The sequence below is a fragment of the Trichosurus vulpecula genome, chromosome 3, assembly GCF_011100635.1.
Source record: "Trichosurus vulpecula isolate mTriVul1 chromosome 3, mTriVul1.pri, whole genome shotgun sequence".
Lineage (NCBI taxonomy): Eukaryota > Metazoa > Chordata > Mammalia > Diprotodontia > Phalangeridae > Trichosurus > Trichosurus vulpecula.
Window position 1 is genome coordinate 403,174,114 of NC_050575.1, and position 27,811 is coordinate 403,201,924.

The following is a 27,811-nucleotide window of genomic DNA, read 5'->3' on the forward strand; positions in this document are numbered from 1 at the left end:
ACAGGAGAGGGATCGCTCTGAAACCCTCTACGAACTTAACTACGATTTTCAGAGTATTGGCCAAGTTTTTGCTTATGGGTAAGACCAGTTATTAAAAAAGGAACGTGCACCATATCCTCCAGTGGAATCTGCTTCTTCTCGTAAGGGGAATAGCTTGGGCTGCGGGGTGGAGTGGGGTGGGGGGAAGGCCTGGTGTGGGGGTGGAACGTAACTCACGAATCAGGAGCTCGGGATAGAGGGAGATAGGAAGGTATCCCTCTAGTAAGTCAAGCATTAGGGAGCAAGGGATTCTGGGAAACCAAGTCCCGCTGCAGAAGTCTAGGAGACCATTGAGCAGGCGGGTCTCAAGGGCTGCTGGGAAATGGAGTCCGGAAGTGTCCCTGGCAGTGTCGCCTGGAAGTGGATCAATGGGCAGGCGGCGCCTGCGGGTAATGGGGCGGGACATTCTGTACAAGCCTTCTAGCTTCCTGGTGAGGTCCCTGCCTTACCTCAGGGGGAGAAAGGGCTGAGGGAGGAGCTAGTGAGATACTAGGGCGGGTAGGAGGTCCAGGAGGTGAAGCCCGTGGGCCTGAAAGAAGGGCATCGTCAAGTAAGTCAGGGATGTCTTATTCCGCCTTTGCTGCAGCAAATTCAACTCAGAGCGCCCTACACTGTTCCCGCAGCTCCGGGTCGTGGGAAAGAGACAGAAAAGCTTGCACGGAGGGAACTTCTGTCAGTCTCCCTTCCCCGCGGGAAAACAGCCTTAGCTGTGAAATGGCATTATAATGTAGAGTGCCGCACACAGGCCATTTCCCCTGGTCCTTTGGTTGTTCTGGACCCAGGCAGTGTTGCAAAAGGACACAAGGCGCTTCTTCTCAAGGTCCTGAAGACCGAGTTTTTTTCCCACTTGTCTGAGAGAGCTCCAGGGGCAGAGTCCCGGGGATAGAGGGGGACTGACGCACTCTGCCGCTAAGTCACCAGAGCTCCTGGAGTCTAATTCGCCCGACCAGCGTCCTGGAAGATGGAGTGAGAAAGTGGCAACGTGTTCCCCAAAACGAGGCGTCCCTGCCAGAAAAGGGGAATTAGGCCGAAGCCTGTTGGAGGCTCGATCCAGTGGTCCCTGCAAGCCTTGCCTAGGGTGCTTGAGGAGGGGAAGCTTACCTTGACCTGGGCGAGGCTTGAGACCTCAAACTGTGCCCCACGTTGGGCCCCTGAAGTGCTGAGGGACAAACCCAGGGACACCTCAGGAATCCTGAGAGTAAAGTTCCCAGGGAAGGGTTGCCTGGAATGAATTCTCTAACACAAACTGTCTTTAAGTCAAGTTGGCAAAAGTTTGTTGTTAGGCTTTACAGTGAGCAGGAGTGCTTACGGAACCTGCAGTCTTAAAGGGGATCCAGGGGAAGATTATATAGGTTAAATTGTAGTAAGACATGTGCCAAATATGCTGATTAGCTGTTTGGGGGGGGCATTAGGGAGTGGTTAAGTAGTGGTTAGTTCTTAAAGGAAAAAGCACATTTAGCATCTACCACAAAGGCATTTTACCCAGAGTCCACTGGGAAATAATAACCCAGGGGGGAGGGGGACTCCATGAAGGTGTGGTTTTGGGCCTGAAATGTCACTAAGTCAAGTAATGGTCAGGGGTGACTGGGGAATACCCAGGCTGCCTTCCTCAGTGTCTAGTTAGACAAGATAAACTTAATGCAGTATACACATGTCTAGGTCTAGGATAGGTATAACAGGTCACTGAGTATTAAATATCTTTATGACCCCCTACACGGCCAGTTCAGCCAGTACACAGCTGGTTCAAACTAAAATATTGTGTAGGTGCAGCTGGCTACTGTATCAGGGAGAGAGATAAATGTTTTTGTTGGAGCATTCTGTCCTTGAGCTGGAGAGAAACTGTGAGAATGTGTTTTGAGGCTAGGGAGAGATGTGATTTTGAAACTGAGGTCCAAGCATAGGCACCCAAGCACCCTACCAGCTTTAGGTTTTATTCTCTGACCTGAGGGCAGGGCCTTACCCTCTGTAAATCTCTGTAGGCCAGCCTCCTGCCCTGGGCTCCTTCTCCCTCCCCAGCTCAGACTGCAGAAGACCAAGGCCTGGACCAAGCAGGGATCATGGAGCAAGAGGGAATGGCCCATGAGAGATGCAGATCCCCTCCCCAGGTGAGTGCACTCTTTCTACAGACTTCACCAACATCAATAAAAGACGGCATTTCTATAGACAAAGAGCATTGTCTGTGAGGCTGGCAATCCCCTACCTATGGATTGTTTCTTTACAAAAATAGGCAGGAAATTGAAAACAGTAGTAACAGTACCACCCTGTGCGTTGTACTTTGAATTGATTCATGGCACATTGGCATAACAATCACTAACTACCCCCCACTCCAATCCCCAATTGCTGTCCTCCCTTATACAGTTTTTTTTTAAGTTTTCCCTCATGTTCTCATGTTCCCTGTCACAAGGAAGACCACTTCACTCATTCCTCTCTGTTCTGTAGGGGTCTTGTCTTCGCTACTTTATCCATGCCTAGGACCTCTCCTCCCTATATACATAGAACTGCTACCCCTCCCCATTTGTCTCTTTGGCCAAGATCTCCCTGCCAGACCTGGAAGACAGGATGCTCTGCTTATCCTCCAGGGTCTGAGCTGCACAAACAGCTCTCTCTGGTGCACACTAACTGGCCCTTGTATTGAAGCTGGTTTGATTCTCAAGGGCATACTGAGGGGCCAGTGATGGGTGAAAGGATCAAATACCATAAGCAATGACTTGGGGTGTTCCTGGCCCCTTTCATACTTTGCTCCAGTGATTCTGGAAAATATGGCGATGCAAGAAAGCAGGTTAAGTTGGCTTCTGGGTTAGAGTCACATGTTTAAAGGCCCTTATAAGAGTTATTTGGACCAGGCCAAAGAAAAAGCTATCTTCTTTAGCTATTAGTTAATTAGCATTTGTTGAGGGCCTAGTACTTCCCTTGTTTGAGAGGATATAGGGAAAGGGCTGATTGAGTTTGGGGAACTATTCAAAGTTCTGGAAGTTTTCATGTATTGGAAAGGGAGAACTGAAAGAAACACTCAGTTCTTATAAAAGAGGCATCAGTCTCAAAGCAAAGATACAGGGAAATGACTTACTTTCTCCCCAAAATGCACTTCTGACCATCTTCACAACAGCCCTATGTGGTAGGTGTTTTTATTCTCTTTATTTCACAGTTCAGGAAACTGAGGCAAACACAGGTTCAGTGGCTTAACAACCAGGATTACATAAGTAGTCATTGTCTCAGGCTGGATTTCAACTTAAGATCTTCATGATTTTCTATCATTTCATAGCTCCGTCAACATTGTAGTAGTGTACCCATCTTCCCACAACACCTCCAAGGTTGTCTGGTGCTGTTTTTTGTCATTTTTGTCAATTTTGTTGAGTATGAGTTGAAACCTCAATGTTATTTTGGTTTACTTTTCTCTAATTAGTGGTTTAGAGCATTTTTTTTTCATATGGTTGGGAATACTTGGCTGTTGTTTCTGAGAATTTTTTTGTTTATATCCATTAACCATCTCTTGGGGAATGGTTCTTTGTTATTTCTTGGTTGTTTCAGTGGTGTCTCACTCTTTGGGATACATTGGGGTTTTCTTGGGAGAGGTAGTGGAATGGTTTGCTATTTGTTTCTCCAAATCATTTTACATAGGAGGAACTGAGAAAAACAAGGTGAAGTGACTTGTATAGGATCACATTGCTAGTAAGTATGTGAGGCTAAATTTGAACTCGGATCCTCCTGACTCTAGGCCTTGTGGTCTATCTATTGTGCCACCTAGCTGTCATTGGCTGTTAGTCTTTTTTTAAATAATATTTCATTTTTCCCCAATTTCATATAAAAACATTTTTTATTCCTAAATTTTGAGGTCATGTTTCTCTATCTCCCTTTTTCTTCTTACACCTGCTGCATTCGGTAAGCAATAAGAAATGGATATCGTATCAGTAAGGCAATATTCACAACACTGATGGTGACCACGAATATGCCAGCATAGTTCTGAACCACAAAATATAAAAGACTCTTCATATAGAAGGCAGAACCAAGCCAATATTTATTCAGACACCAGAAAACCCAATCCCACAAACAGTAAATCTAATCCATCGTAGCACCAAAGAAGTTAGCATACATTATGACAGCATTGAGCCACTCTATAACCTTGCCTCCTGCTGGGGCCTTTCCACAAACACTCACAAATCCTAGCTGACTCCTTGCCTGTCAATTGTCTCCTCCCAAATTTCTAACTCGCTCTTAGCATTTCCTGCTCCAGCCTTCCAGTTCCAGTTCAGCTAGCTCCTCCCACCACATGTGACTTAGGCTTCCTATGACATAAGCAGGTCACATGGGCCTATTAATGGGTGGGAAAGATCTTCAAGTTTACATTACCATTATAGATATATAGATATACATATGCAATCATGTAAAGCATTTCCATATTAGTCATTTTGTGAAAAAAAAAATGAATGAAAAAGAAAGTGAAAAATAATATGCTTTAGTTCTATATTCATATTCAATCAGTTCTTCCTATGGAGGTGGGGGAGAGCATTTTTCATCATGAGTTTTTTGGGATTAGTCTTAGATCATGGTATTGTTGAGAATAGCTAAGTTGTTGACTGTTGTTCATCATACAGTATTGCTGTTACTTTGTACGCTGTTCTTCTGGTTCTGCTCATTTCACTCTGCATCAGTTCATGTAAGTCTTTCTAGGTGTTTCTGAAATCATCCTGCTGGTCATTTTCTGTAACAATAGTATTCCATTGCAATCATATACCACAACTTGTAAAGGCATTCTCTAGTTAATGGGTGTCTCCTCAATTTCCAATTCTTTGCTACCACAAAAAGAGCTATTATAAATACCCTCCTATAAATAATTTTCTCTGTTTTCTAAAAAAAATCTTTTTTGGATACTGACTTAGTAGTGTTATTGCTGAGTGAAAGGGTATGCACAGTTCTATATCCTTTTGAGTATAGTTCCACATTGCTCTCCGTAATGATTGGATCAGCTCACAAATCCAAGAGTGCATTATTATCAGAGTTTTCTCACTTTCTGCCAATATTTATCATTTTTCTTTTCTGTTTTATTAGTTTAATAGGTATAATGTGGTAGTAACCTAGAGTTGTTTTAATTTGCAATTTTCTAATCAGTAGTGATTTAGAGAATTTTTATATGACTATAAATAGCTTTGATTTCTTTCTCTGAAAACTGCCTATTCATATCCTTTGACCATTTATCAATTGGGCTGTGACTTGTATTCTTATAAATTTGACTCAGTGTTGTATATATTTGGGAAATGAGGCCTTTATCAGAGATACTTGCTGTAAACTTTTCCCCCAATTATCTGCTTTCCTTTTAATCTTGCATTGATTTTGTTTCTGCAAAAAACCTTTTAAATTTAATACAATCAAAATTATTCATTTTACATCTAGTAATGCAGTTTATGAGTAAGTTCATTCCATTTATATTGACAGTTATGATAACTAACTTTATATTTCGCTCCATAGTATTTCCCCTTGTTTGTCTCTCTTTTTCCTCACCAATGTTTTCCTTCTGACCAATGCCTCCTCCAACCTGCCCTTCCTTTTATCAGTCTCCCCACCCCCTTATCCCTGTCCCTTTTTCCTTCTGTATAGGATGAAATAGATTTCCATACCCTTCTAAGCATGTATGTTACTACTCCCTCTTTGAGCCAATTTTAATAAAGAGTAAGGCCTAAGCCCTCTATTCCCACCTCCTCCATCTTCCCTTTCACTGTAATAGCTCTTCCTTGCCTCTTTTATGTGAGATAATTCTCTTCCTTCTGCCTTTCCCTTCCTTCTTCTTGGAGTGCAGTTCTCTTTCTCCTTAATTTTGTTTTCTTGAATAAAATCCCATCATATTCAATATATATGGCCAATGTATATTCTTTACAATTGCTCTAATAGTCATAAAGATTTTAAGAGTTACAAGTATCATCTTCCAATGTAGGAATATAAACAATTTAACCTTATTGAATCTCTTCTGTTTTCTCTTTCCTGTTCACCTTTTGATGTTTCTGTTGGGTCTTATATTTGAAGATCAAATTTTTTTCGACTCTGGTCTTTTCAGTATGAGTGCTTGATTTTCTGCCATTTATGGAATGTCCTTTTTCTTTCCCCTGAAGGATTACACTCAGTTTTTCTGGGTATATGATACTTGGTCATAATCCTAGTTCCTTTGTCTTGCTGAATATTATATTCCACACCCTGTGATTTTTTTAATGTAAAAGCTACTCACTTTTGTGTTAGTGTGACTATGGCTCCATGACATTTGAATTGCTTCGTTCTGGCTGCTAGTACTCTTTTCTCCTTGACCTGGGAGCTCTGGAGTTTGGCTATAATATTCCTGGGAATTTTCACTTTGGATTTCTTTTAGGAGGTGATTGGTAGATTTTTTTCAATTCCTGTTTTACCTTCTGGCTCTTAAGATATGAAGTCTTTTCTTTGATAATTTCTTTGCCAAGTAATTACCAAATGGGGTCACGGAGGATCAGACATGACTGAAGCAACTGAGCAACAACAATCACATCCATATAGAATGTATTTGTGTAAGATGTTGGTATAATCCTAATTTCCTTCCTGACTGCTTTCCAGTTTTCTCAGCAGTTTTTTTTTTTAACTAACTAAGGAGTTTTACCCTAAGCAGTCTTTTTCCCACTTTATCAAATGTGGAGTTACTGAGTTCTAATGATTCTGAATCTTCCTTGTTTAATCTGTTCCATTTATCTCTCCTCCCCCCACCCCGGGCCCTCCTCCCACAATCTTTCCTTCCCTCTCTCTCTTTTTTTTTTTTTTACCAGAACTACATGGGTTGGTGACCAATGCTATATACTACATTTTGATGTCTGGAAGTGCTCTTCCTCCAATAGCCTTCTTTTCATCATTCCCCTTGATATTATTGTAAGTCTTTTGTTTTTCCAAATGAATTTTGTTATTTTCTTTAGCCCTGTAAAATTTCTCCTTCGTAATTTTTGTTGTTATTATTTTGATGTTCTTCAGTCATGTCCAACTCTTTGTGACCCCATTTGGGGTTTTCTTAGTAAAGCTATTGAAGTGGTTTTTCTTTCTCCAGCTCATTTTTCAGATGAAAAAACTGAGGCTAACAGTTAAATTCCCTCCCCAGGATCACACAGCTAGTGAGAGTCTGAGGCTGTATTTGAACTCAGATTTTCCTGACTCCAGGCCCATGCGCAAATATTGTTGTTAAGTCTCCATTTGAGTTTGAATCTTTTGTTGACCCTGAACAAATTTCCATTCCTACTTTATTATGGAATGAAAGGATATATTCATAATTTCTATCTTTTTATATTTATTTGCAGTTTCTTTCTGCCCTAGTCCTTGGTTAATTTTCGCAAAAGTTCCATTGTGAACAGCTGCACAATTGTGTGGATGGAGTAATGAAACACAAAAAGACAAAGACATGGGGCTAGGCAAGGCATATAGTCTGGCTATAGACTAATTTTAATGGAGTTACTGACAGTATTTTATACAGGTTAATTGCTGAGTCATCCCGACTTCTCAGAAGAGTACAATGAAGCATTGGTTAAGTTTTTTATCTCCTTGTTCATGGGAGTGAGACACTATTTTCCCTCAATGCCAAGACTGAAACATTTCAGTTCTTTCCCATGTGGATAACCAGCTACAAAGGCAGGTTTTCTTTGTCATGTCTTCTTATCCTAAACATGGCCTTTGCCGTGCATAGACTCATCCTCAATCGACCCTGCCTTGCAAAGGTCTAAGAGGCCTAAACAGGATATAGCTGACTCCCCACATTCCATGGGGTGCAAAGAAACAAATAATGTCTTCAGTTCTGATTTTCTTTCTAAAAATATTTGACTCTTTCTTATCATTGAATATCCACTTTTTTCCCCTACATCACTGAGCTCATATTTGCAGGATAAATGTCCCTGGCCTGCATATTCAGTGCTCTCTGGAAAATGTTCTTCCATTCTCTCCTCATTTCTAGTCGGTTTGGAATAGTCTTGCATATTTCAGTGTCCTTTCCATTATAGTTGAAAGTCTTTCTCCTGATGGCTTTTAGAACTCTCTTAGCCTCAAGGACCTGACAGTCTAACAGAGGAAGACAACACACAAAAAAAATGATGAAAATGGTTTGGAGTGAGGCAAAGGTACCCCAGGTCAGAGGCTCAGAGAAGTCCCAAAGATGAATGAGATTTCTGAAAGGAGTTTTCTCCTTAAGTGAAGGTTTGGCATTCATTATGCCATCTTGTGGTGGTGAGAGGTGGATGTGGGAGGCTTGCAAAGGAAAGAGATTTCAAATAGGTATGAGTTAGGGAATCAGAGATCAGTTCTCAATCAATAAGAGGACTGCCTTCCTGCAATGAAAGCCCATATAATGAATATTATACAATGAAGAATAGTGACTCAAGAGACCCCAGTGAAGCACAAGAATTATAAATTCTTGGGAATCTCAAAGATCAATAAATACCTTAATTGTTCCAAAGTAAAATAATAGAAAAAAGGAAGTCAAAGGTGAGATGTTAAAAAATAGACCATGAGTCAGGTGTTTTAAAGAAATCACAATGATAAAAAATAAAGGACAATTTTATAAATATGATGGAGAATTGTTGCCAAGTATCTGAATTTCTGATAAAATGAATCATATCTTAATGATGGAAATGGCAGGGGGGAGCCAAGATGATGGCTGGAAAGCAGGGACTTGCTTAAGCTCTCCTGCAAATTCCTCCAAACACCTGTAAAAAAAAATGGCTCTGAACAAATTCTAGAGCTGTGGAACCCACGAAATAGCAGAGGGAAACAGGTCTCCAGCCCAGGAGAGCCTGGATGGTTGCTGGGAAGGGTCTATCGCACAGTGCTGGGATTGGAGCGTAGCCCTGCATGGTCCACTCCAGAACAGACCACGCCTGGACTCAGCTGGCCAGAACAGGCGTTAGGGCCAGGAATCATTGAACTGTGGCAGTTACCAGACTTCTCAAGCCATAAACACCAAAGACCATAGAGCAGGTTAGTGGGTAAACTGCTAGATCCAGTTTGAGAGCAGTCCGGCCACCAGCCAAGGGGTGGTGGAGGTGGTGTGGAAGAGGTGGTGTGGTGGTAGGGTTCCAGAGTCAGCTGCTTCCGCTGTCCCTGGCTCACACGGTGGGAGGAATCAAGCAGCAGACCAGAGTGTATACAGGGCTTGCTTTGCCATGCTTGGATCTGGGTTGCAATCCTGTTTGGCAGTTCTTGGGGGAGAAGGAGCGCCGCTGTGGCAGAGCTTGAGGTGACAATGGAATAGAAGTAGCTCTGAAAACAGAAGCACAGCCCTTAAAGCTTGGGAAGCACTCTTTACAAGCAGTCATACCCTGACAGAAAGCTCAAAGGTCAAGTAATTGGCTGGGAACATGGCCAGGCAGTGAAAATGTACTTACATTCAGACTCAGACTTTGGAATCTTTTTTTTGTTGACAAAGGAGACCAAAAAATCCAGCCAGAAGAAGGCAACAAAGTCAAAGAGCTTACATCAAAAGCCTCCAAGAAAAATATGAATTGGTCTCAGTCCATGGAAGAACTCAAAAAGGATTTGGAAAGGCAAGTAAGAGAAGTAGAGGAAAAATTGGGAAGAGAAATGATAGTGATGTGAGAAAACCATGAAAAACAAGTCGATGACTTGCTAAAGGAGACCCCCAAAAAATATACTGAAGAAAATAGCACCTTAAAAAAATAGACTAACTCGGCAGAGCCAAGATGGCGGCTGGAAAGCAGGGACTAGCGTGAGCTCCCCGCCAAGTCCCTCCAAAAACCTATAAAAAATGCCTCTGAACCAATTCTAGAACTACAGAACCCACAAAAATAGCAGAGGGAAGCAGGTCTCCAGCCCAGGACAGCCTGAATGGTTGCTGGGTGAGGTCTATCCTGCACAGAGCTGGGAGTGGAGTGGAGCGGAGCAGAGCCCAGCATGGATGGTGGGGACTAACCAGACCAGGAGCCGGGTGGAGCGTGCCCTAGTGCCCTGAATCAGTGAGCTGTGGCAGTTACCAGACTTCTCAACCCACAAACGCCAAAGACAACAGAGAAGAACTGCAGAACCCACAAAATAGCGGAGGGAAGCAGGGCTGTAGCCCAGGACAGCCTGGATGGTCTCTGGGTACAGTCTATCCCACACAGAGCTGGGAGCTGAGTGGAGCGGAGCAGAGCCCAGCGTGGGCGGCGCAGACCAACCAGACCAGGAGCCGGGCGGAGCATGCCCTGGTGCCCTGAATCAGTGACCTGTAGCAGTTACCAGACTTCTCAACCCACAAATGCCAAAGACAACAGAGAAGGTTAGTGGGAGTTTCAACAATCCAGCTAGCAGCTTCTGTGGGGGTGTAAGATCCACCCACAGCCAGCACCCAGGAAGCTGCCAACAGCACAGGTTCTTTTGATCTGCTTAACTAAGGAAAGCAAAGTGAAGGGTTTTGACAAGCTTACGTTAATTCAGCACACAAATATCATTCACTTAGTTCAGGGGAAGAGACCAGCACCCTGAACTTCAGAGCAAATTACAAACAAAGTACAAACATCAACAGACAGACCCAATACAGATTCGTAGTTACCAACATCTAGGTTCAGCCCGGGAGCTCAGAACAAGGGCTGGCCCAGAGTCACGCATGCCACCACTGCTGCGGGAATGAGTTCCAAGGAAGAGGAGGCCAAGCCCTGGTTTTATAACTTTTTCAGCATCAGGGGTGAGTCACACATGCAACTCACCCACATGACCTAAAATTGTCACAAAGAGGCGACTTAAACTCACGTGGTCTAAGAGCCTCTGTGTATTAGGAGGGCAGAGTTTATAATCTCAAAGAGGATCATAAACATGTCTGAAAGGTTTGGAACCGCCGGATACAAGAAACTCTCAAAGTAGAAGGCAGAAGAATCAAAACACATATTTAGGCTCCACAGTAACCAACCCATGAACCAGCAACCCCATTTTGATATATTGATCAAAAGCTTCCAGGCCCAATAAGTACGCCTTGAAAGAGTAACCAGGAGGCTACAGAGAAGCATGATTGCATAAAGCAAAATCATGCTTCCCCCTCTATGGTAAAAAGATTACCCACTGGCCTGAAGTCTTTGTTCAGCTTCCTCCCGTAGGTCAGCTCTGCTACTGGCAGCTCCTGCTTCAGCTGTGGCTGTGGCTGTGGCTGTAGCTGTAGCAGCCTCTGGCTCCAACGGGAGCTGCTTTTAACCATCCAGCTTCTGCGGGGGTGTAAGGTACGCCGGGAAAGCACAGGTTCTTTCAATCTGCTTAAGCAAGGTGAAGGGGTTGACCGGGAAAGCACAGGTTCTTTCCATCAGCTTAAGCAAGGGAAGCAAGGTGAAGGGGCCGACAAGCTTACTCCAGTCCAACATACAAACAGCATTCAGTTCAGGGGAAAAAGCCAAACTAGTCAAGGGCACTTGTTGACTAAGTGCTAAGGAGCCCATTTTTGGTTGCCAATACACTCTGCTGTCCCAGTCATGTAAACTAGGCCCTCCCTGGAGTTAGCGCCACCTTGGGCCCCACCTTAGTTGCCAATTCACACCCACATAGGTTTTACACCTAATAGGGGTTTGGGCCTGGGGCTTAGCACTTAGTAAGGCTCAATGGAATACACTGAATTACTCAAAGCAAACAAAAGCCAAACTCTTCAAGGGCACTTGTTGAACTAAGTGCTAAGGAGCCCATTTTGCTTACCAACATACTAGTGTGTTGAACTTGTTGAACTAAGTGCTAAGGAGCCCATTTTGCTTACCTACACACTGGGGAAGTGGAGGTGGGGCAGCTACAGAACTATAGCTGCAGGCCCACCTGGTGGGAGGAATTAAGTGGCGGATCAGAGCAGGAGTGCAGAGCCTGCTGAAGATCTATGTCCAGTCCGGGTTGGGGGTTCTTGGGGAAGGAGGAGTGCTGGTGTGTCAGAGCTGGCTGTAATAGTTCTGAAATCAACAGCATATCCACCCAAGCTTGGAACATAGAACTCTTTACAAGCAGTCATACCCCGATGAGAAAGTCAAGGGTCAAGTAAGTTGGCTGGGAACATGGCCAGGCAGCGAAAGCACACCCAGATTCAGTCTCAGACTTTGGAATCCTTCTTTGGTGATAAAGAAGACCAAAACATACAGCCAGAAGAAGTCAACAAAATCAAATAGCCTACATCAAAAGCCTCCAAGAAAAACATGAACTGGTCTCAGGCCATGGAAGAGCTCAAAAAGGATTTGGAAAAGCAAGTTAGATAAATAGAGGAAAAATTGGGAAGAGAAATGAGAAGGATGTGAGAAAACCGTGAAAAAACAAGTCAATGACTTGCTAAAGGAGACCCAAAAAATACTGAAAATAATACTGAAGAAAACAACACCTTAAAAAATAGACTAACTCAAATGGCAAAAGATCTCCAAAAAGCCAATGAGAAGAAGAATGCCTTGAAAGGCAGAATTAGCCAAATGGAAAAGGAGGTCCAAAAGACCACTGAAGAAAATACTACCTTAAAAATTAGATTGGAGCAAGTGGAAGCTAGTGACTTTATGAGAAATCAAGATATTATAAAACAGAACCAAAGGAATAAAAAAGTGGAAGACAATGTGAAATATCTCATTGGAAAAACCACTGACCTAGAAAATAGATCAAGGAGAGATAATTTAAAAATTATTGGACTACATGAAAGCCATGATCAAAAAAAGAGTCTAGATGTCATCTTTCAAGAAATTATCAAGAACTACCCTGATGTTCTAGAGCCACAGGGCAAAATAGAAATTGAAAGAATCCACCAATCACCTCCTCAAATAGATCCCAAAAAGAAAACTCCTAGGAATATTGTCGCCAAATTCCAGAGCTCCCAGATTAAGGAGAAAATATTGCAAGCAGCCAGAAAGACACAATTTGAGTATTGTGGGAACACAATCAGAATAATCCAAGATCTAGCAGCTTCTACATTAAGAGATTGAAGGGCTTGGAATATGATATTCCGGAGTTTGATGGAGCTAGGATTAAAACCAAGAATCACCTACCCAGCAAAACTGAGTATCATGTTCCAAGGCAAAATATGGATTTTCAGTAAAATAGAGGACTTTCAAGCTTTCTCAGTGAAAAGACCAGAGCTGAATAGAAAATTTGACTTTCAAATACAAGAATCAAGAGAAGCATGAAAAGGTAATCAAGAAAAAGAACAAGAAAAAGAAATCGCAAGGGACTTACTACAGTTGAACTGTTTTGTTTACATTCCTACATGGAAAGATGATGTGTTTGATTTGTGAGACCTCAGTATTAGGGTAGCTGAAGGGAATATGCATATATATATATATATATATGTATATATATATATATACACACACACACACACACACATACATATATGTGTGTGTATGTATACATATGTATATGTGTGTACGTATGTATATATATATGTGTGTGTGTATATATAAATATGTAGAGAGAGAGAGAGAGAGAGAGGGTACAGGGTGAGTTGAAGATGAAGGGATGATATCTAAAAGAAATAAAATCAAATTAAGGGATGAGAGAGGAATATATTGAGAGAGGGAGAAAGGGAGAGATAGAATGGGGCAAATTATCTCGCATAAAAGTGGCAAGAAAAAGCAGTTCTGTCGGAAGAGAAGAGAAGGCAGGTGAAGGGAAATGAGTGAATCTTGCTCTCATCAGATTTGAGGAGGGAATACCATACACACTCAATTGGGTATCTTACCCCACAGGAAAGAAGAAGGAAGAAGATAAAAAAAGGGCGATGATAGAAGGGAGGCCAGATGGGGGAGGAGGTAATCAAAAACAAACACTTTCGAAAAGGGACAGGGTCAAGGGAGAAAATTGGATAAAGGGGGATAGGTTAGGAAGGAGCAAAATGTAGTTAGTCTTTCACAACATGAGTATTGTGGAAGGGTTATACATAATGATATGCATGTGGCCTATGTTGAATTGCTTGACTTCTTAGGGAAGGTGGGTGGGAAGGGAAGAGGGGAGAGAATTTGGAACTCAAAGTTTTAAAAACAGATGTTCAAAAACAAAAAAAAAAGTTTTTGCATGCAACTAGAAAATAAGATACACAGGCAATGGGGCGTAGAAATTTATCTTGCCCTTCAAGAAAGGAAGGGAAAAGGGGATGGGAGGGGAGTGGGGTGACAGAAGGGAGGGCTGACTGGGGAACAGGGCAGCCAGAATATACGCCATCTTGGATTGGGGGGGAGCGTAGAAATGGGGAGAAAATTTGTAATTCAAACTCTTGTGAAAATCAATGCTGAAAACTAAATATATTAAATAAATTAAATTAAATTTTAAAAAATAGACTAACTCAAATGGCAAAAGAGCTCCAAAAAGCCAATGAGGAGAAGAATGCCTTTAAAGGCAGAATTAGCCAAATGGAAAAGGAGGTCCAAAAGACCACTGAAGAAAATACCAACTTAAAAATTAGATTGGAGCAAGTGGAAGCTAGTGACTTTATGAGAAATCAAGATATTATAAAACAGAACCAAAGGAATAAAAAAGTGGAAGACAATGTGAAATATCTCATTGGAAAAACCACTGACCTAGAGAATAGATTCAGAAGAGATAATTTAAAAATTATTGGTCTACCTTAAAGTCATGATGAAAAAAAGAGCCTAGACATCATCTTTCAGGAAATTATCAGGGAGAACTGCTCTGATACTGTAGAGCCACAGGGCAAAATAGAAATTGAAAGAATCCACCGATCGCCTCTTGAAAAAGATCCCAAAAAGAAAATTCCTAGGGATATTGTCACCAAATTCCAGAGTTCCCAGGTCAAGGGGAAAATACTGCAAGCAGCCAGAAAGAAAAAACTTGAGTGTTGTGGAAACACAATCAGGATAATACAAGATCTAGCAGCTTCTATACCAAGGGATCAAAGGGCTTGGAATATGATATTCCAGAGCTAGGATTAAAACCAAGAATCCCCTACCCAGCAAAACTGAGTATAATGCTCCAAGCAAAATATGGATTTTCAATAAAATAGAGGACTTTCAAGCTTTCTCAGTGAAAAGACCAGAGCTGAATAGAAAATTTGACTTTCAAACACAAGAATCAAGAGAAGCATGAAAAGGTAAACAAGAAAGAGAAATCATAAGGGACTTACTAAAGTTGAACTGTTTTGTTTACATTCCTACATGGAAAGATGATGTGTGTAATTCATGAGACCTTTCTCAGTATTAGGGTAGTTGAAGGGAATATACATATATATAGATAGAGGGCACAGAGTGAGTTGAACATTAAGGGGTGATATCTAAAAAAATTCAAATTAATGGATGAGAGAGGTATATATTTAGAGAGGGAGAAAGGGTGAGATAGAATGGGGCAAATTATCTCGCATAAAAGTGGCAAGAAAAAGTGAGTAAATCTTGCTCTCATCAGATTTGACCTGAGGAGGAAATAACATGCTTGCTCAATTGGGTAGCTTACCCCACAGGAAAGTAGGGGGAAGGGGATAAAAAGTGGGGGGCATGATAGAAGGGAGGGCAGATAGGGGGAGGAGGTAATCAAAAGCAAACACTTTTGAAAAGGGACAGGGTCAAGGGAGAAAATTGAATAATAAAGGAGGACAGGATAGGGTGGAGGGAAATACAGTTAGTCTTTTACAACATGAGTATTTGATACTCACAATGATACATGTGTGTCCTATATTGAATTCCTTGCCTTCTTGGGGAGGTTGGGTGAGAAGGGAAGAAGGGAGAGAATTTGGGACTCAAAGTTTTACAAGTAGATGCTCAAAAAAAAGTTTTTTCTTTATGCAACTGAGAAATAAGATATATAGGGAATGGGGCATACTATCCTGCCCTACAAGAAAGTAAGGGGAAAAGGGATGGGGTTGGGATTGGGGTGAAAGAAGGGAGAATCTACTGGGGCCATCTTGGAGTGGGGGGAAGGGCAGAAATGGGGAGAAAATTTGTAACTCAAAATCTAGTGGAAATCAATGTTGAAAACTAAAATATTAAGTAATAAAATAATTGTTAGGAGAAAAGAAATAAAAAACATTGTATTGCCTCCAAAAAAAATTTAAAAAAAAAAGGAAAAAAATGATGGAAATGGAAGACTATCAAATTCCAAGCACATTGGCCAAACACACATTGTGGGTGTAGCAGATTAGAAATATAGATGACTGCTCCCAAGTATGAAGTCATTTTCAGATTTGGCCAACTTCTCCTGTATATGGTCCATTCTCTTGACTTTTATCTTCCCAAGTTTCCAGAGTTCTAGAAGTATGCTTAAGTCCTTTGAAGAAACTGTCAATATCTGTCTCATGAACTACCTGAAATATAACCTATATTAATTAAAATTTGCTTTTTTAAAAATGTGTAAAGAAACCCTCCACAATTACTCTTATTTCTGTGTGACTAAATAGTATATGGATTGATTCTCTGATGCTTGTGCTAATTTTGTCCTGACAACAACACCAAGAAAATACAGGTTTTCTGAAAGGACAAGGATATCAAGGGAATAGATTTTTTAAAAATATGAAGGAGGGCAGTCTAATCATACCAGATGCCAAATCATATTATAAAGCCATAATTATCAAAACAATCTGGTAGTGGCTAAGAAATAAAGTGATGGATCAGTGGAATAGATTAGATATAAATTATCTTATAGTTAATGACCCTAGGAATCTGGTATATGATAAACCCAACAATCCAAGTTTATGGAACAAAAACTCATTATTTTACAAAAACTGCTGGAAAAACTAGAAAACATTAAAGCAGAAATTAGTTATAGACCCATTTCTCACACTGTATACCACAATAAGGTCCTAATAGTCGCATGATTCACAAAGGAAGGGTAATCCCATAATCAAATTAGGAGAGCATAGAATCATTTTTCTGTCCTATCTATGGATAAGGGAAAAATTTATGACAAACCAAGTGATAGAGAACAATACAAAATATAAAATCCATAATTTTGATCCTGTAAAATTAAAAAGTTTTAGCACAAACAAAACCAATGCAACTGAAATTATATGGAAAGCAGAGAACTGTGGAACTTTTTTTTTTCCAAAAAGTATCTCTCATAAAGGCTTCATTTCTTAAATATATAGAGAACTGAGTCAAATTTATGAAAATAAAAGTCATTCCCCAATTGATACATGATCAAAGGATATGAACAGGCCGTTTTCAGAGTAAGAAATCAAAGCTATCTATAATCACCTGAAGAAATGCTCTAAATCACTATTGGTTAGAGAAATGCAAATTAAAACAACTCTGAGGCACCCAGTAATACCTATCAGATTGGCTAATATGATAAAAAAGAAAAATAATGGAATTTGGAGGGGATGTGGAAAAAGTGGGACACTAATGCACTATTGGTAGAGTTATGAACTGATTCAGTCATTCTAGAGAGCAATTTGGAACTATGCCCAAAGAGCTACAAAACTTTGCATACCCTTTGATCCAACAATACCATTGCTAAGTTTATAGCCCAAAGACATCAAAATAAAGAGGAAAGAATGTATTTATACAAAAATATTGATAGCAGCTCTTTTTGTGGTGACTAAGACTGGGCAATTGAAGACATGCCCATCAACTGGAGAATGGCTAAATAATCTGTGATATATGATTGTAATGGAATATTATTGTGCTACATGAAATGATAAGCAGGATGATTTCATAAAAATCTGGAAAGACTTACTTGAACTTATACAAAATGAAATGAACAGAAGCAGGAGAACATTATATACAGCAACAGCAATATTGTTCATTGAAGAACTGTGAATGACTTACCTATTCTCAGCAATACAATGATCCAAGAAAACCCCAAAGTAATAATGACAAAGCATACCATCTACCTCCAAAGAAAGAACTGATATTGTTTGCATACAGACTGGAGCATGCTATTTTTTGCTATCTTTCTTACATTCTTTTTTTCAAGTCTTTCTGTACAAACTAACTAATACAGAAATGTTTCACCTGATTGCACATGTATACCCTATATCTTATTGCTTACTATCTAAGTTGGGTGGGTGGGGGGGAATAGAAGGAAGGAGGGATTGAATTTAGAATTCAAAACTCTAAAAAACAACAAACATTTAAAAAGATTAACATGTAATTGAGTGGGAAAATAAAATATATTTTCAAAAAATATTAAAAAATAATATAGGTTCTTTACCATTCAGATTGACGCCATCCATTGGTTATAGCAAATGGGGAAATTTCGAATCCTCTGAATAATTTCACTTACTTTGACAGCAACCTTTCCAGCATGTACCCAGAGGTGATAAGGTTGTGAAAAGAAATAACCTTTAAATCAGTTAGTATTTAATTACTTTGATTTATTTTTAGTTTCATTGTAGGATTAAGTTCTCTTATTTGAGAAAAGCTAGCTGTAATAGTTAAACCAAACTAACATAGATATTCTCCTAAGGCTAGGTTTCCTATAGATTTAATGAATACATAGGTCGATAAGACTTTATCATATAGTAGCAGATAAATTATAGTAAGACAAATATCTTTGTATGTATAAAATAATCATGGGATTATAAGACTCTTTTCTAAGGTTAAATTCCCCTTTCTGGCTGCTGGAGTAAAGACGTTGACAAAGGCCTAAGTTCCTCTGGATTTCCCTTTCTGGCAGCTGGAGGATGGGGTATGAGTGCTAAATATAAACCACAAGTTCCTCTTTTCCAGTCTTTCTTCAAACTATAGACTCCATTAAAGTGATACTTTTGGTTGCAAAATTCAGCAAGGACTTCTGGGGTATTCTCACTTTGGCTGACAAGTTGATAGACACAGGATGAATCTGGTTCAAGAGAATTTGGGAGGAGTAAGTAGTTAGACAATCTGCCTTGTCCAATTGAATTATGTTCAAAATGTGTTCCCTAAGATTATTGTAACCTTTTTCTTCCTCTTCTGTCATAAAAATAAGCTCTGTAAATCACATCTTTGTCACATTTACTGAGAAATTAGTTGACCTTACGTAAAGATAACATGTCAACTGTTACATTTAAATCATTGTTTACTGGCAAATTTTTGTACCTCCGATTATATTCCATTTAAGATAACTAATTTTAACAGTTGACAACTGCTTTGCCGAAGATAGTTAAGTGTTTGAGAAGCTCCCATGGAAAGTGTGGGAAAGAAGAGGTTTTGGGCTGCATACCAGACTGAAGGTCTACAGAGCTATTGTGCTGACTTCATTGTTGTTTGCCTGTGAAAGCTGAACAGTATACCAGCCCCACGCCAGGGAACAGAATAGCTTCCATTTGAACCATCTTAGGAAGATTCTGAAGGTCACCTGGCAAGATAAGCTACTGGACACTGAGGTCCTTTCTCAAGTTAGATTGCCAAGCATTCACATTCTACTGCAGAGAGCACAACTCTGATGGACTGGCCATGTTGTTCAAATGCCAAAAGCCTGTTTGCCCAAAAGACTATTTCATGGAGAACACATGTCAAGAAGGCACTGCCAAGGTGGACGGAAGAAGCGATACAAGGACATTCCCAAGGTCTCTCAAGAATTTTGTAATCAAGTGTGAGGCATGGGAGACATTGGCAAAAAAAGGACCACCCAGCATAGCTTGCCTACATCAAAGAACATGCTGTGCTATACTAACAAAGCAGAAGTTCAGTAGCTCAAAAGTATGGTGAGATGTGCAAATAAATTCAGAGCCATCTCTACCCCAAATGTTCACATGGACTACTTGTTACCAACCTGTGGTAGAGCTTTCAGACACATTGTCCTTTAACCCTGACATAGTGATGTCATATTGGTCTGCTTTGAGCACAAAGAACCACAAAAAAGCAACTATGTAACTAAATATAATAAGAAAATATGTGTTATTGACAAATGAAAGCAATCATAAAGTCAAGGCATGAGATATTTTGGCCATGACACATTATACCCAGAGCAGCCTCAAACTGTCAATGTAACGACAACTCTCCTTCACTTGGTCAGAAAGTCTCACATCCCTCAATTCAGATTGTAATTAGTGTATCTTATGAATCCTTTTCATGTTTATATAAGATTTTGTTTCAGGCCCTCTGGAAATTAACTAGATCTTTTCTTTTTCTTTCCTCTCTTCTATAATCAAACATTCTGTTCTGCCCTGCCCCACCATCCTCCAGAATACACTGTCCTTCCCAGCTTTTCACAAAATTCACAGAATTTTATTTATACCATATTGCTTTTATCAATTCTGATAAGGAAGAAATTTCACACCATGTTCTCTCTTTCTCCTCTAGAGAGCCTTCTAACAGATGAAATACACACTTTGTCTCAGACGCCATAGAGAGACACATTCCATAGTAAGACATTTCTCAACTTTATTCCATCTGATCATATCCAATACTTTTCCCAATATTTCATTGAGTTCCTAATGATTGTGGTTTTAAGTGTTGACTCTAATACTCAACAAAGATATGACTTTTAGGAAAATCCCCTTTCTTTGCTTCAGTTTCCTCTTCTTGGTTGATGAGGGTTAGACTGCATGAATTCTGGAGTCTTTTTCAGGTCTAAATCTCATGATTCTTCATGGTTTAGGAGTTGGTGACATTCCAGGATGTGTCTGTGGACTTCACCCCAGAGGAGTGGGGCCTCTTAGACCATCCTCAGAAGGACTTGTACAAGGAGGTCACACTGGAAAATGCCTGGAACCTGCTCTCCTTGGGTAAGGACACTTCCCCTGGCCATTTGTAACAACAATTTGGCTAGCAGCTGTTGTAGGGGTGTAAGACCCAACAAGACTAGCAACAATAGCTGCCAGCATAGGTTCTTTGCTCTGCTTTACTAAGGAAAGTAACTTTAAGGGGTTAACAATCTCACTTTAATTACACATACAAATATAACTCAGTTCAGGAGGAAAAGCTAGCACCCTGAACTTCAGAGCAAATACAAACAAATTACAAACATACATTATAAACAGACCCAATACAAACCAACATCTGGGTTAGCAAATCCAGGGGCCAGTTACAGCACCTTGCCTAGAGTCACACACCACCCTTCCAATGAGTGAGAGCCCCAAAGAAAAAGGCCACCCTCTTGAGTTTATATACCCTGTTCAGGGACAAAGGGCATCACAACATGGGACTGAAACTCATGTAAACTAGGCTTTACCTTGAGGCAAGTGAGTCATCAAAGACTCCCCATCTAATCAAAGAAATAAAGGGCAGACTCATCAAGGGCACTTGATTAAATAAGTGCTAAAAGAGAAAAAAGTAAAAGAAAGTCCCACCTTAATTACCGATATACCACTCAGAGTCTGCTATCAAAGGGAATATCTTTATTCCTCATTGTGGTGGCTTTGGAGCATTTATCAGTTACCAGAAAGGGAAAAGTGCTGGTCTCCTGTGTCTAACAGACAGGGTCCTCCTGCTGTCTGGTTTTCCTATAAAAGGTCAGTACATTGTGTGACAATTACATGGTTTCCTTGTTGCTCCTGAAGCTGCTTCCTGTCAATTCTAGGTAGCTTGAGTTCAAAGACAAGATCAGTATTGAAGCATCTCAGATGTAGAACTAATTACTTGGGTTATTTAGTCCAAGGTCTCCCTGGACCTGAATTTTGTTTGGTAAATCTCTAAAAACTGCTTGACTAGCTTTTCTTTGCAACCACTTCCCCTTTGGGAAGGGCCAAATATTTAGGATATCCTTCTTTTTGAGAAACCTCAAATTTGTAGCTCACAGCTCCTAGTTGTACCAGGTACGACACATTTGTCCTTAATCTCCCTTTCCTTTGCCTCCGCAATCCAGCACAGATGGTGGGAAAGGAAGGGAATAAGCCTTTCTCTTCACCTGCTGCTCACCCGCTGTTGTGCTAAGTGCTTTTTTTACAATATTATGTTATCAGGTAATTTTATTATCCCCTTTTGACCTTTGAGAAAACTGAAGCAAACAGAGGTTAAGTGACTTTCCCAGAGGCACACTGCTAGTAAACTGTCTGAGGCTAGATTTAGACCCTGGCATTCCTGACTCCAGGTCCAGGGCTCCCTCCATTACACTACCAGCTGCCTCTAAATTCTAGATAATGGAAACTCTGCAATAAGTCTATCTTCCTATGAAGAAGGTGCACCAAGATCAAATTTCTCGTTTCCAAATTCACTCCATGATCTCCCCCATCTCTCCCCAAAGATCCCCAAAATAAATGCTATGGAAACCATGCTTAAGGACTTCTGGGAACCATCCTGTGCTCCTTGCTTGCATGCCCCTATCAATGGCAGGAGTAACAGACTGGCCAAGAATCAGAATTTGACTAAGCTTCATTGAGTTGCCCAACAGGAGAATCTCACCAGAAGAGGCAATGATTCACTGAATGAACAGTGACAAGGTTTTTATAGGTTTGAGGGAGTGACGAATTGGGTAGGAGACAAGAGCCAAAGCTGATTCATCAGAAAGGAATGAATCTCGAAGTGGAATAGCTTTATATGTACACTGTTTTCCAAGGTTTTTTCCATGCTCATCCCTGTTTCTCCTTCTCCAGGGCTTCCAGTTCCCAGAGAATATTTGATTTCTTATCTGGAAGAAAGGGAAGCACCATGGATCCTGGAACAAGGAGCCCTGAGAAGATCCTATACAGGTGAGTGAGGTGAAAGCAGGCATATGAGAGCTGTGATTCTTGGTGTTGTCGCAAAGCAATGCTAGATTTGGGGGCAGGAAGACCTGCCTTGGAATTCTTTTTCAGACACTTTTAGCATTTGGTCCTTCAACAGGTCACTAAACCCCAATCAGTCATAATTTCGTCTTCTGTAAAATAAGGAAGTTGGACACCATGGCGATTAAGCTCCCTCCCAGTGATAAATCTATGGTCCTAAAAAAAGTCATTGTTTGGAATTTGGGGGAATGGAACTTTCCTCAGAGTTCAAAATGGGGTTAGTCTTTCTAGTGTGGGCTCTTTCTTAGACTTTTTTTGAGTCAGTGAACATTTATTAAGTTTCTGCCACATGCCAGACCCTCACTTATGCAACAGAGATATAAAGAGACACAAGAAACATCCCCTGCTCTCCTGGAGTTCAGACTTTTGGGGCAGAGGACATTCCAGAAACAGTGTAGAACTTGTTATGGACAAGACAAATTGGAACTCATTGGGAGAGTGAAGGCATTAAAGTGAAGGAGGACTGAAAAGGCTTATTGTAGAAGGTGGGCTCTATCTGGGGCTTCAGGGAAGTCAGGGTGAGCATTCTGGGTATGGAGATGATGTGGAAAGCCCATAGTCAGGAGGTGAAGTGTCCTTCCTGTTCACATAACAGAAAGGAGGCCCATACCACTGGATTGTAGAATGTATGGTGGGGACATGAGGTGAAAGAAAATTAGGAGAGTAGGAGAGGGGTAGGTAAAGAAGGCATAGGTGATTATAGACCTAGAGAGTATTTTATATTCCATCCTTTTCCTAGTAAGACTCAAGAGGTTGTTGAGGACGTGGTAACATGGTCAGTTAAGAATTTAGGAAGATGACCTTTGATAAGTGGGTGGAGGAATGCCTGGACTGGGGGGAGACTTGAGGCAGCTGGAGCAAGCAGCACGTTCTTGAAATATCTCTGGTGTGAGGTGTTTGGGGCCTGAGCCAAGATAGTGGCAGCATTGGAGAGAAGGGGGTGTATGGGAGAGATGTTACCTGTGATGAATCATAGGACTTTGCAACAGATTGAATGTGGGTCAGAGGTGTGTGAGAGAGTCAGTGAGGAGTGCATGACACCTCATTTGGGAGCCTGCACTATGGGGAGGATTCCTTGGAGAGCATTAGGAAAGTAGGAAGATGGCAGGGTTGGGGGAAAGAGAATAAGATTGGTTTGGGGAACAATGAGAGGTGTGTCACTAAGAGAGAGAGAGAGAGGGGGAGAGAGAGAGAGAGACAGGGGGTAGGGGTGATTGACTGTTAAAGGCTGGAAAGAAGGCAAGAAGGATGAGAATGAAGAAATGGCCAGTTGATTTAGCCAGGTTTGAGATTTTTGGCAATTTTGGAGAGAGGAATTTCAGCTGAACAATGAAATTGGGAGCTAGATTGCAGAGAATTTCAGAGAAACCAGAGGAAAGGAGGTGGAGACACCAATTGTAACTGGGCATTTCCAGCTGTTTAGCCAAGAAATGGAAGAAAGATATTGGAAACCATCTCTTGGGTTGAATGGATCAAGTGACCTTGTTTTGAGGATTAGAGAGAAATGGTTTTATTTGTGGCAGTAGGGAAGGAGTCATCAGTGTGGGAGAGACTAGAAAGTAGTGAAAAAGGGGATGCTGGAGAGGCAGCATCATGAGGAAGATGATGTTCTGGAATGCGATGTTTTACACATGGAAAGGAGTTTGCTTTAGCTAGCAGAAAGAGGACCATTTCATCTGCTAGTAGTGTCAAAAAGGAAAAAAAGAAGTACTTAGTATATGGGAAATGAGGATAAGATAGCTCTTGATAAATATCCAAATTTTTCAACAAACACATACAAGGCTCATTTCTCTGCTGAGAAGGTGAGTAGGGGTAGACCGTGGGAGCAAGTAGTGAGGGACTGTTGGGAAAGAATGAAAGGAATTGGAAAAACCGCTGTGGTGAATGAGATGGGGAGCCAGTTATGTGGTTTTCAGTCATTTCTGACTCTTCATAATCCCATTTGGGGTTTTCTTGGCAAAGACACTGGAGTGATATGCCATTTCCTTTTCAGGCTCATTTTACAGATGAGGAAACCAAGGCCAAGAGGCCTGAGTGAGTTGGGCAGAGTATCAAGCTAGTAAGTGTGTGAGGCTGGATTTAAACTTGAGTCTTCCTAACCAGTACTCTCTCCACTCCACCACCTAGCTACCCCAGGGGAGTCAGTTAGGGAGATGTCAAAAGATACCCTTGCTGCAGTGAAGTCCACCCTGAAATCAGAGCCTCAATTTGTAGTGGACTCAGGCAGCCTGGTTTTATGCTTTTCTCTCTTTCCATTCAGCAGCATCTAAGGACTGGCAAAGGCTGTTGCCTGACTTAGAATTAATCCAAGGCTATGCTTTACATAAATCATCACCTTGTGTCCCTCCCTTGATCTCTGAGGCTCAATCTTTGGCCCATTCTTGGAGAATCATTGGCCAGATTCGTTGAGTTGACAGGCACTCTGAGTTTGGGGAAGTGGGAAGTAGAAATTCCCAGGTGTTTCATAGTATGGGATGCTTCAGGAGCCTAAAAAGAAGTCTCTGGGATCTTCACTATGGTTCTGGTTAGGTCTCATTAGTGTTAGAACCAGACCAAGATCACTCAAATAGGAGATAAGGTGCATGAAAGAGACAGAAACAGGGCTGAGGCTAGAACCTGCATTTGCCAAATAAGACAGACCAGAGGTAGAAACTGGGGCCTGCTGTCAGCCTTGCGTCCAGTCAATCAGTCAATAAGTAGGCCCCTCATCAAGCTTTAGGAAGGGAAAAGCCAGTCCCTGCTATCAAGGAGCTCCCAATCTGCATACAAACATGGAGATGGTTGAGAAGAAGCAGCCGATCAAGAACCTTGGTCTTAGCTGATCCAGTGAACGGAGAACATTTGGGAGTGGAAAGACATCTAGTTCAATGGGATACAATGGGATATAAGGGAACTCAAGCAGTGAAGCTAATAATAGTTTAAGAAGGAGAATAGAAGTAGGGAGGAAAGAGGCAAAATCAAAACAAGAATGAGAAGAATTTCAAGTACACCTCAGCAATGTAGCAGGTCCAGTCTCAGAGCTCTGCAGTAGAGTGAATATTGCAAACAAGTGAGTCACTGGAATTTTTGGTTTTTCAGTGCCTAGAAAAGTTATGTTTACAATATACTATTGTCTATTACATACATGATCCTATTTTGTTTTTTAAAAAAGTACCTACTTTAACTTAAAAATATTTTATTGGTAATAAAAGCTAAGTATCATCTGAGCTTTCAGGGACTCTTAATCCTCCTGCTGGTAGAGGCTCTGGCACAGTGTTGATGGCTGCTGACTGATGAGGGTGGTGGTTGTACAAGATTGATGGTTGCCATGGCAATTTCTTCAAATAAGTCAACAATGAATTTTGCCACTATGATTGACTTTTCTTTTCCCTTGAACTTATAGCCCCATTGTAGGGTTATGAATTGGCCTAATTTCAATATTTTTGTGTGTCAGGGAATAGGAAGACCCAAGGAGAGGGAGAGAAAAGTCAAACATGCAAAATTAAATATTTTTTCAAGTAAAAAACAGGGTAAAAGTAAGTGCAATTGAGAAAGGTCATCAAGTTCAATGGATAGAGCATCCCCACTTGCGGGGTTGGAGGTCTCGTTTCAGCTGCAGGGTTATTGGTCAGGTCACTCAGCCATTCTGAGCTTGACCTGACTTGAGAATGTAGTAAGAATCCTGGGTCTGTCAGTGTCACAGGTGTTTGTGAGAATCCGATGTGATTGTGTGTGTGTGAAGCTCTTTGTAAGCCAAAGTTATCCTGCAGATGTGAGGTAATGGCATTTTCAAACTCTTGATTATGTCCATTTAACTTTGAAGACTTCACCTGGGGAATTAGGATATACATCAATTAGTGTACTTTCTCACAATGGAAGACAGGGATTACAATTACATATGTGTGTATGTGTGTCTCTGTATATATGTTTTACTATTTGATTCTTGCAGAAGGAGAGATTTCACCTGGAATGAAAGAGACTACTGAAAAGCTAAGGATTTCTGTGAAAGAAACTCACAAAGAAAGCTTCATGAGTGATGGTCTCTATGACTTCCCTGGGAGACAAATCTGTGCTGTATTTCACAGAATCCACACAGGAGAGAAACCTTATGATTGTCATCATTGTGGGAAAGACATGAGTCAACAGTCATCCCTTATTTACTGTCAAAAAATTCATACTGGAGAGAAACCACATAAGTGTCATGAATGTGCTGAATCTTTTAGTGATCACTCATCCTTCGTTGTTCATCACAGGATTCACAGTGACAAGAAACCTCATGAATGTAATCAGTGTGGAAAGGGTTTGAATTGCAGCTCCAGTCTTGCTGTACATCAGAGAATCCACATTGGGGAGAAACCGTATGAATGTGGAAAGGCTTTCAGACTAAACTGTGATCTAAGTGCACATCAGAGAATCCACATTGGAGGGAAACTTTATGAATGTAATCAATGTGGAAAGGCTTTCAGAGTAAACTCCCAACTTGCTGTACACCAGAGAATCCACACTGGAGAGAAACCATATCAATGTAATCAATGTGGAAAGGCTTTTGGAAAGAAATCCAAACTTACTCTACATCAGAGAATCCACACTGGAGAGAAACCTTATGAATGTAGTCAATGTGGAAAGGCTTTCAGACTAAACTCCCAACTTGCTGTACACCAGAGAATCCACACTGGAGAGAAACCATATGAATGTAATCAATGTGGAAGGGCTTTCACACAGAGCTACAGTCTTGTTGCACATCAGAGGATCCACACTGGAGAGAAACTTTATGAATGTGATCAATGTGGAAAGGCTTTCACAAAAAGCTCCAGTCTTGCTTCACATCAGAGAATCCACACTGGAGAGAAACTTTATGAATGTGGTCAATGTGGAAAGGCTTTCACATATAGCTCCAGTCTTGCTGCACATGAAAGAATCCACACTGGAGAGAAACCTTATGAATGTAATCAATGTGGAAAGGCTTTCAGAGAGAGCTCCAAACTTGCTGTACATCAGAGGATCCATACCGGAGAGAAACCTTATGAATGTAATCAATGTGCAAAAGCTTTCAGAATAAACTTTCACCTTGCTATACACCAGAGAATCCACACTGGAGAGAAACCATATGAATGTAATCAATGTGGAAAGGCTTTCACACAGAGCTCCAGTCTTGTTGCACATCAGAGGATCCACACTGGAGAGAAACCTTATAAATGTAATCAATGTGGAAAGGCTTTCACACAGAGCTCCAGTCTTCTTGCACATCAG

The 27,811-nt window shown here is 41.0% G+C and overlaps 1 protein-coding gene across 1 annotated transcript; it reads left to right on the forward strand.

Annotated features, from left to right (window-relative positions):
- Positions 1-532: 532 nt before the first annotated feature.
- Positions 533-27,811, forward strand: LOC118842729 (zinc finger protein 2 homolog; the record flags this gene model as incomplete). Its single annotated transcript, XM_036750102.1, has 5 exons — positions 533-589; positions 2,019-2,144; positions 20,479-20,605; positions 22,412-22,507; positions 26,511-27,811. Coding segments are annotated over exons 2-5 (1,572 nt in total), but the record flags the coding sequence as incomplete, so codon positions are not given.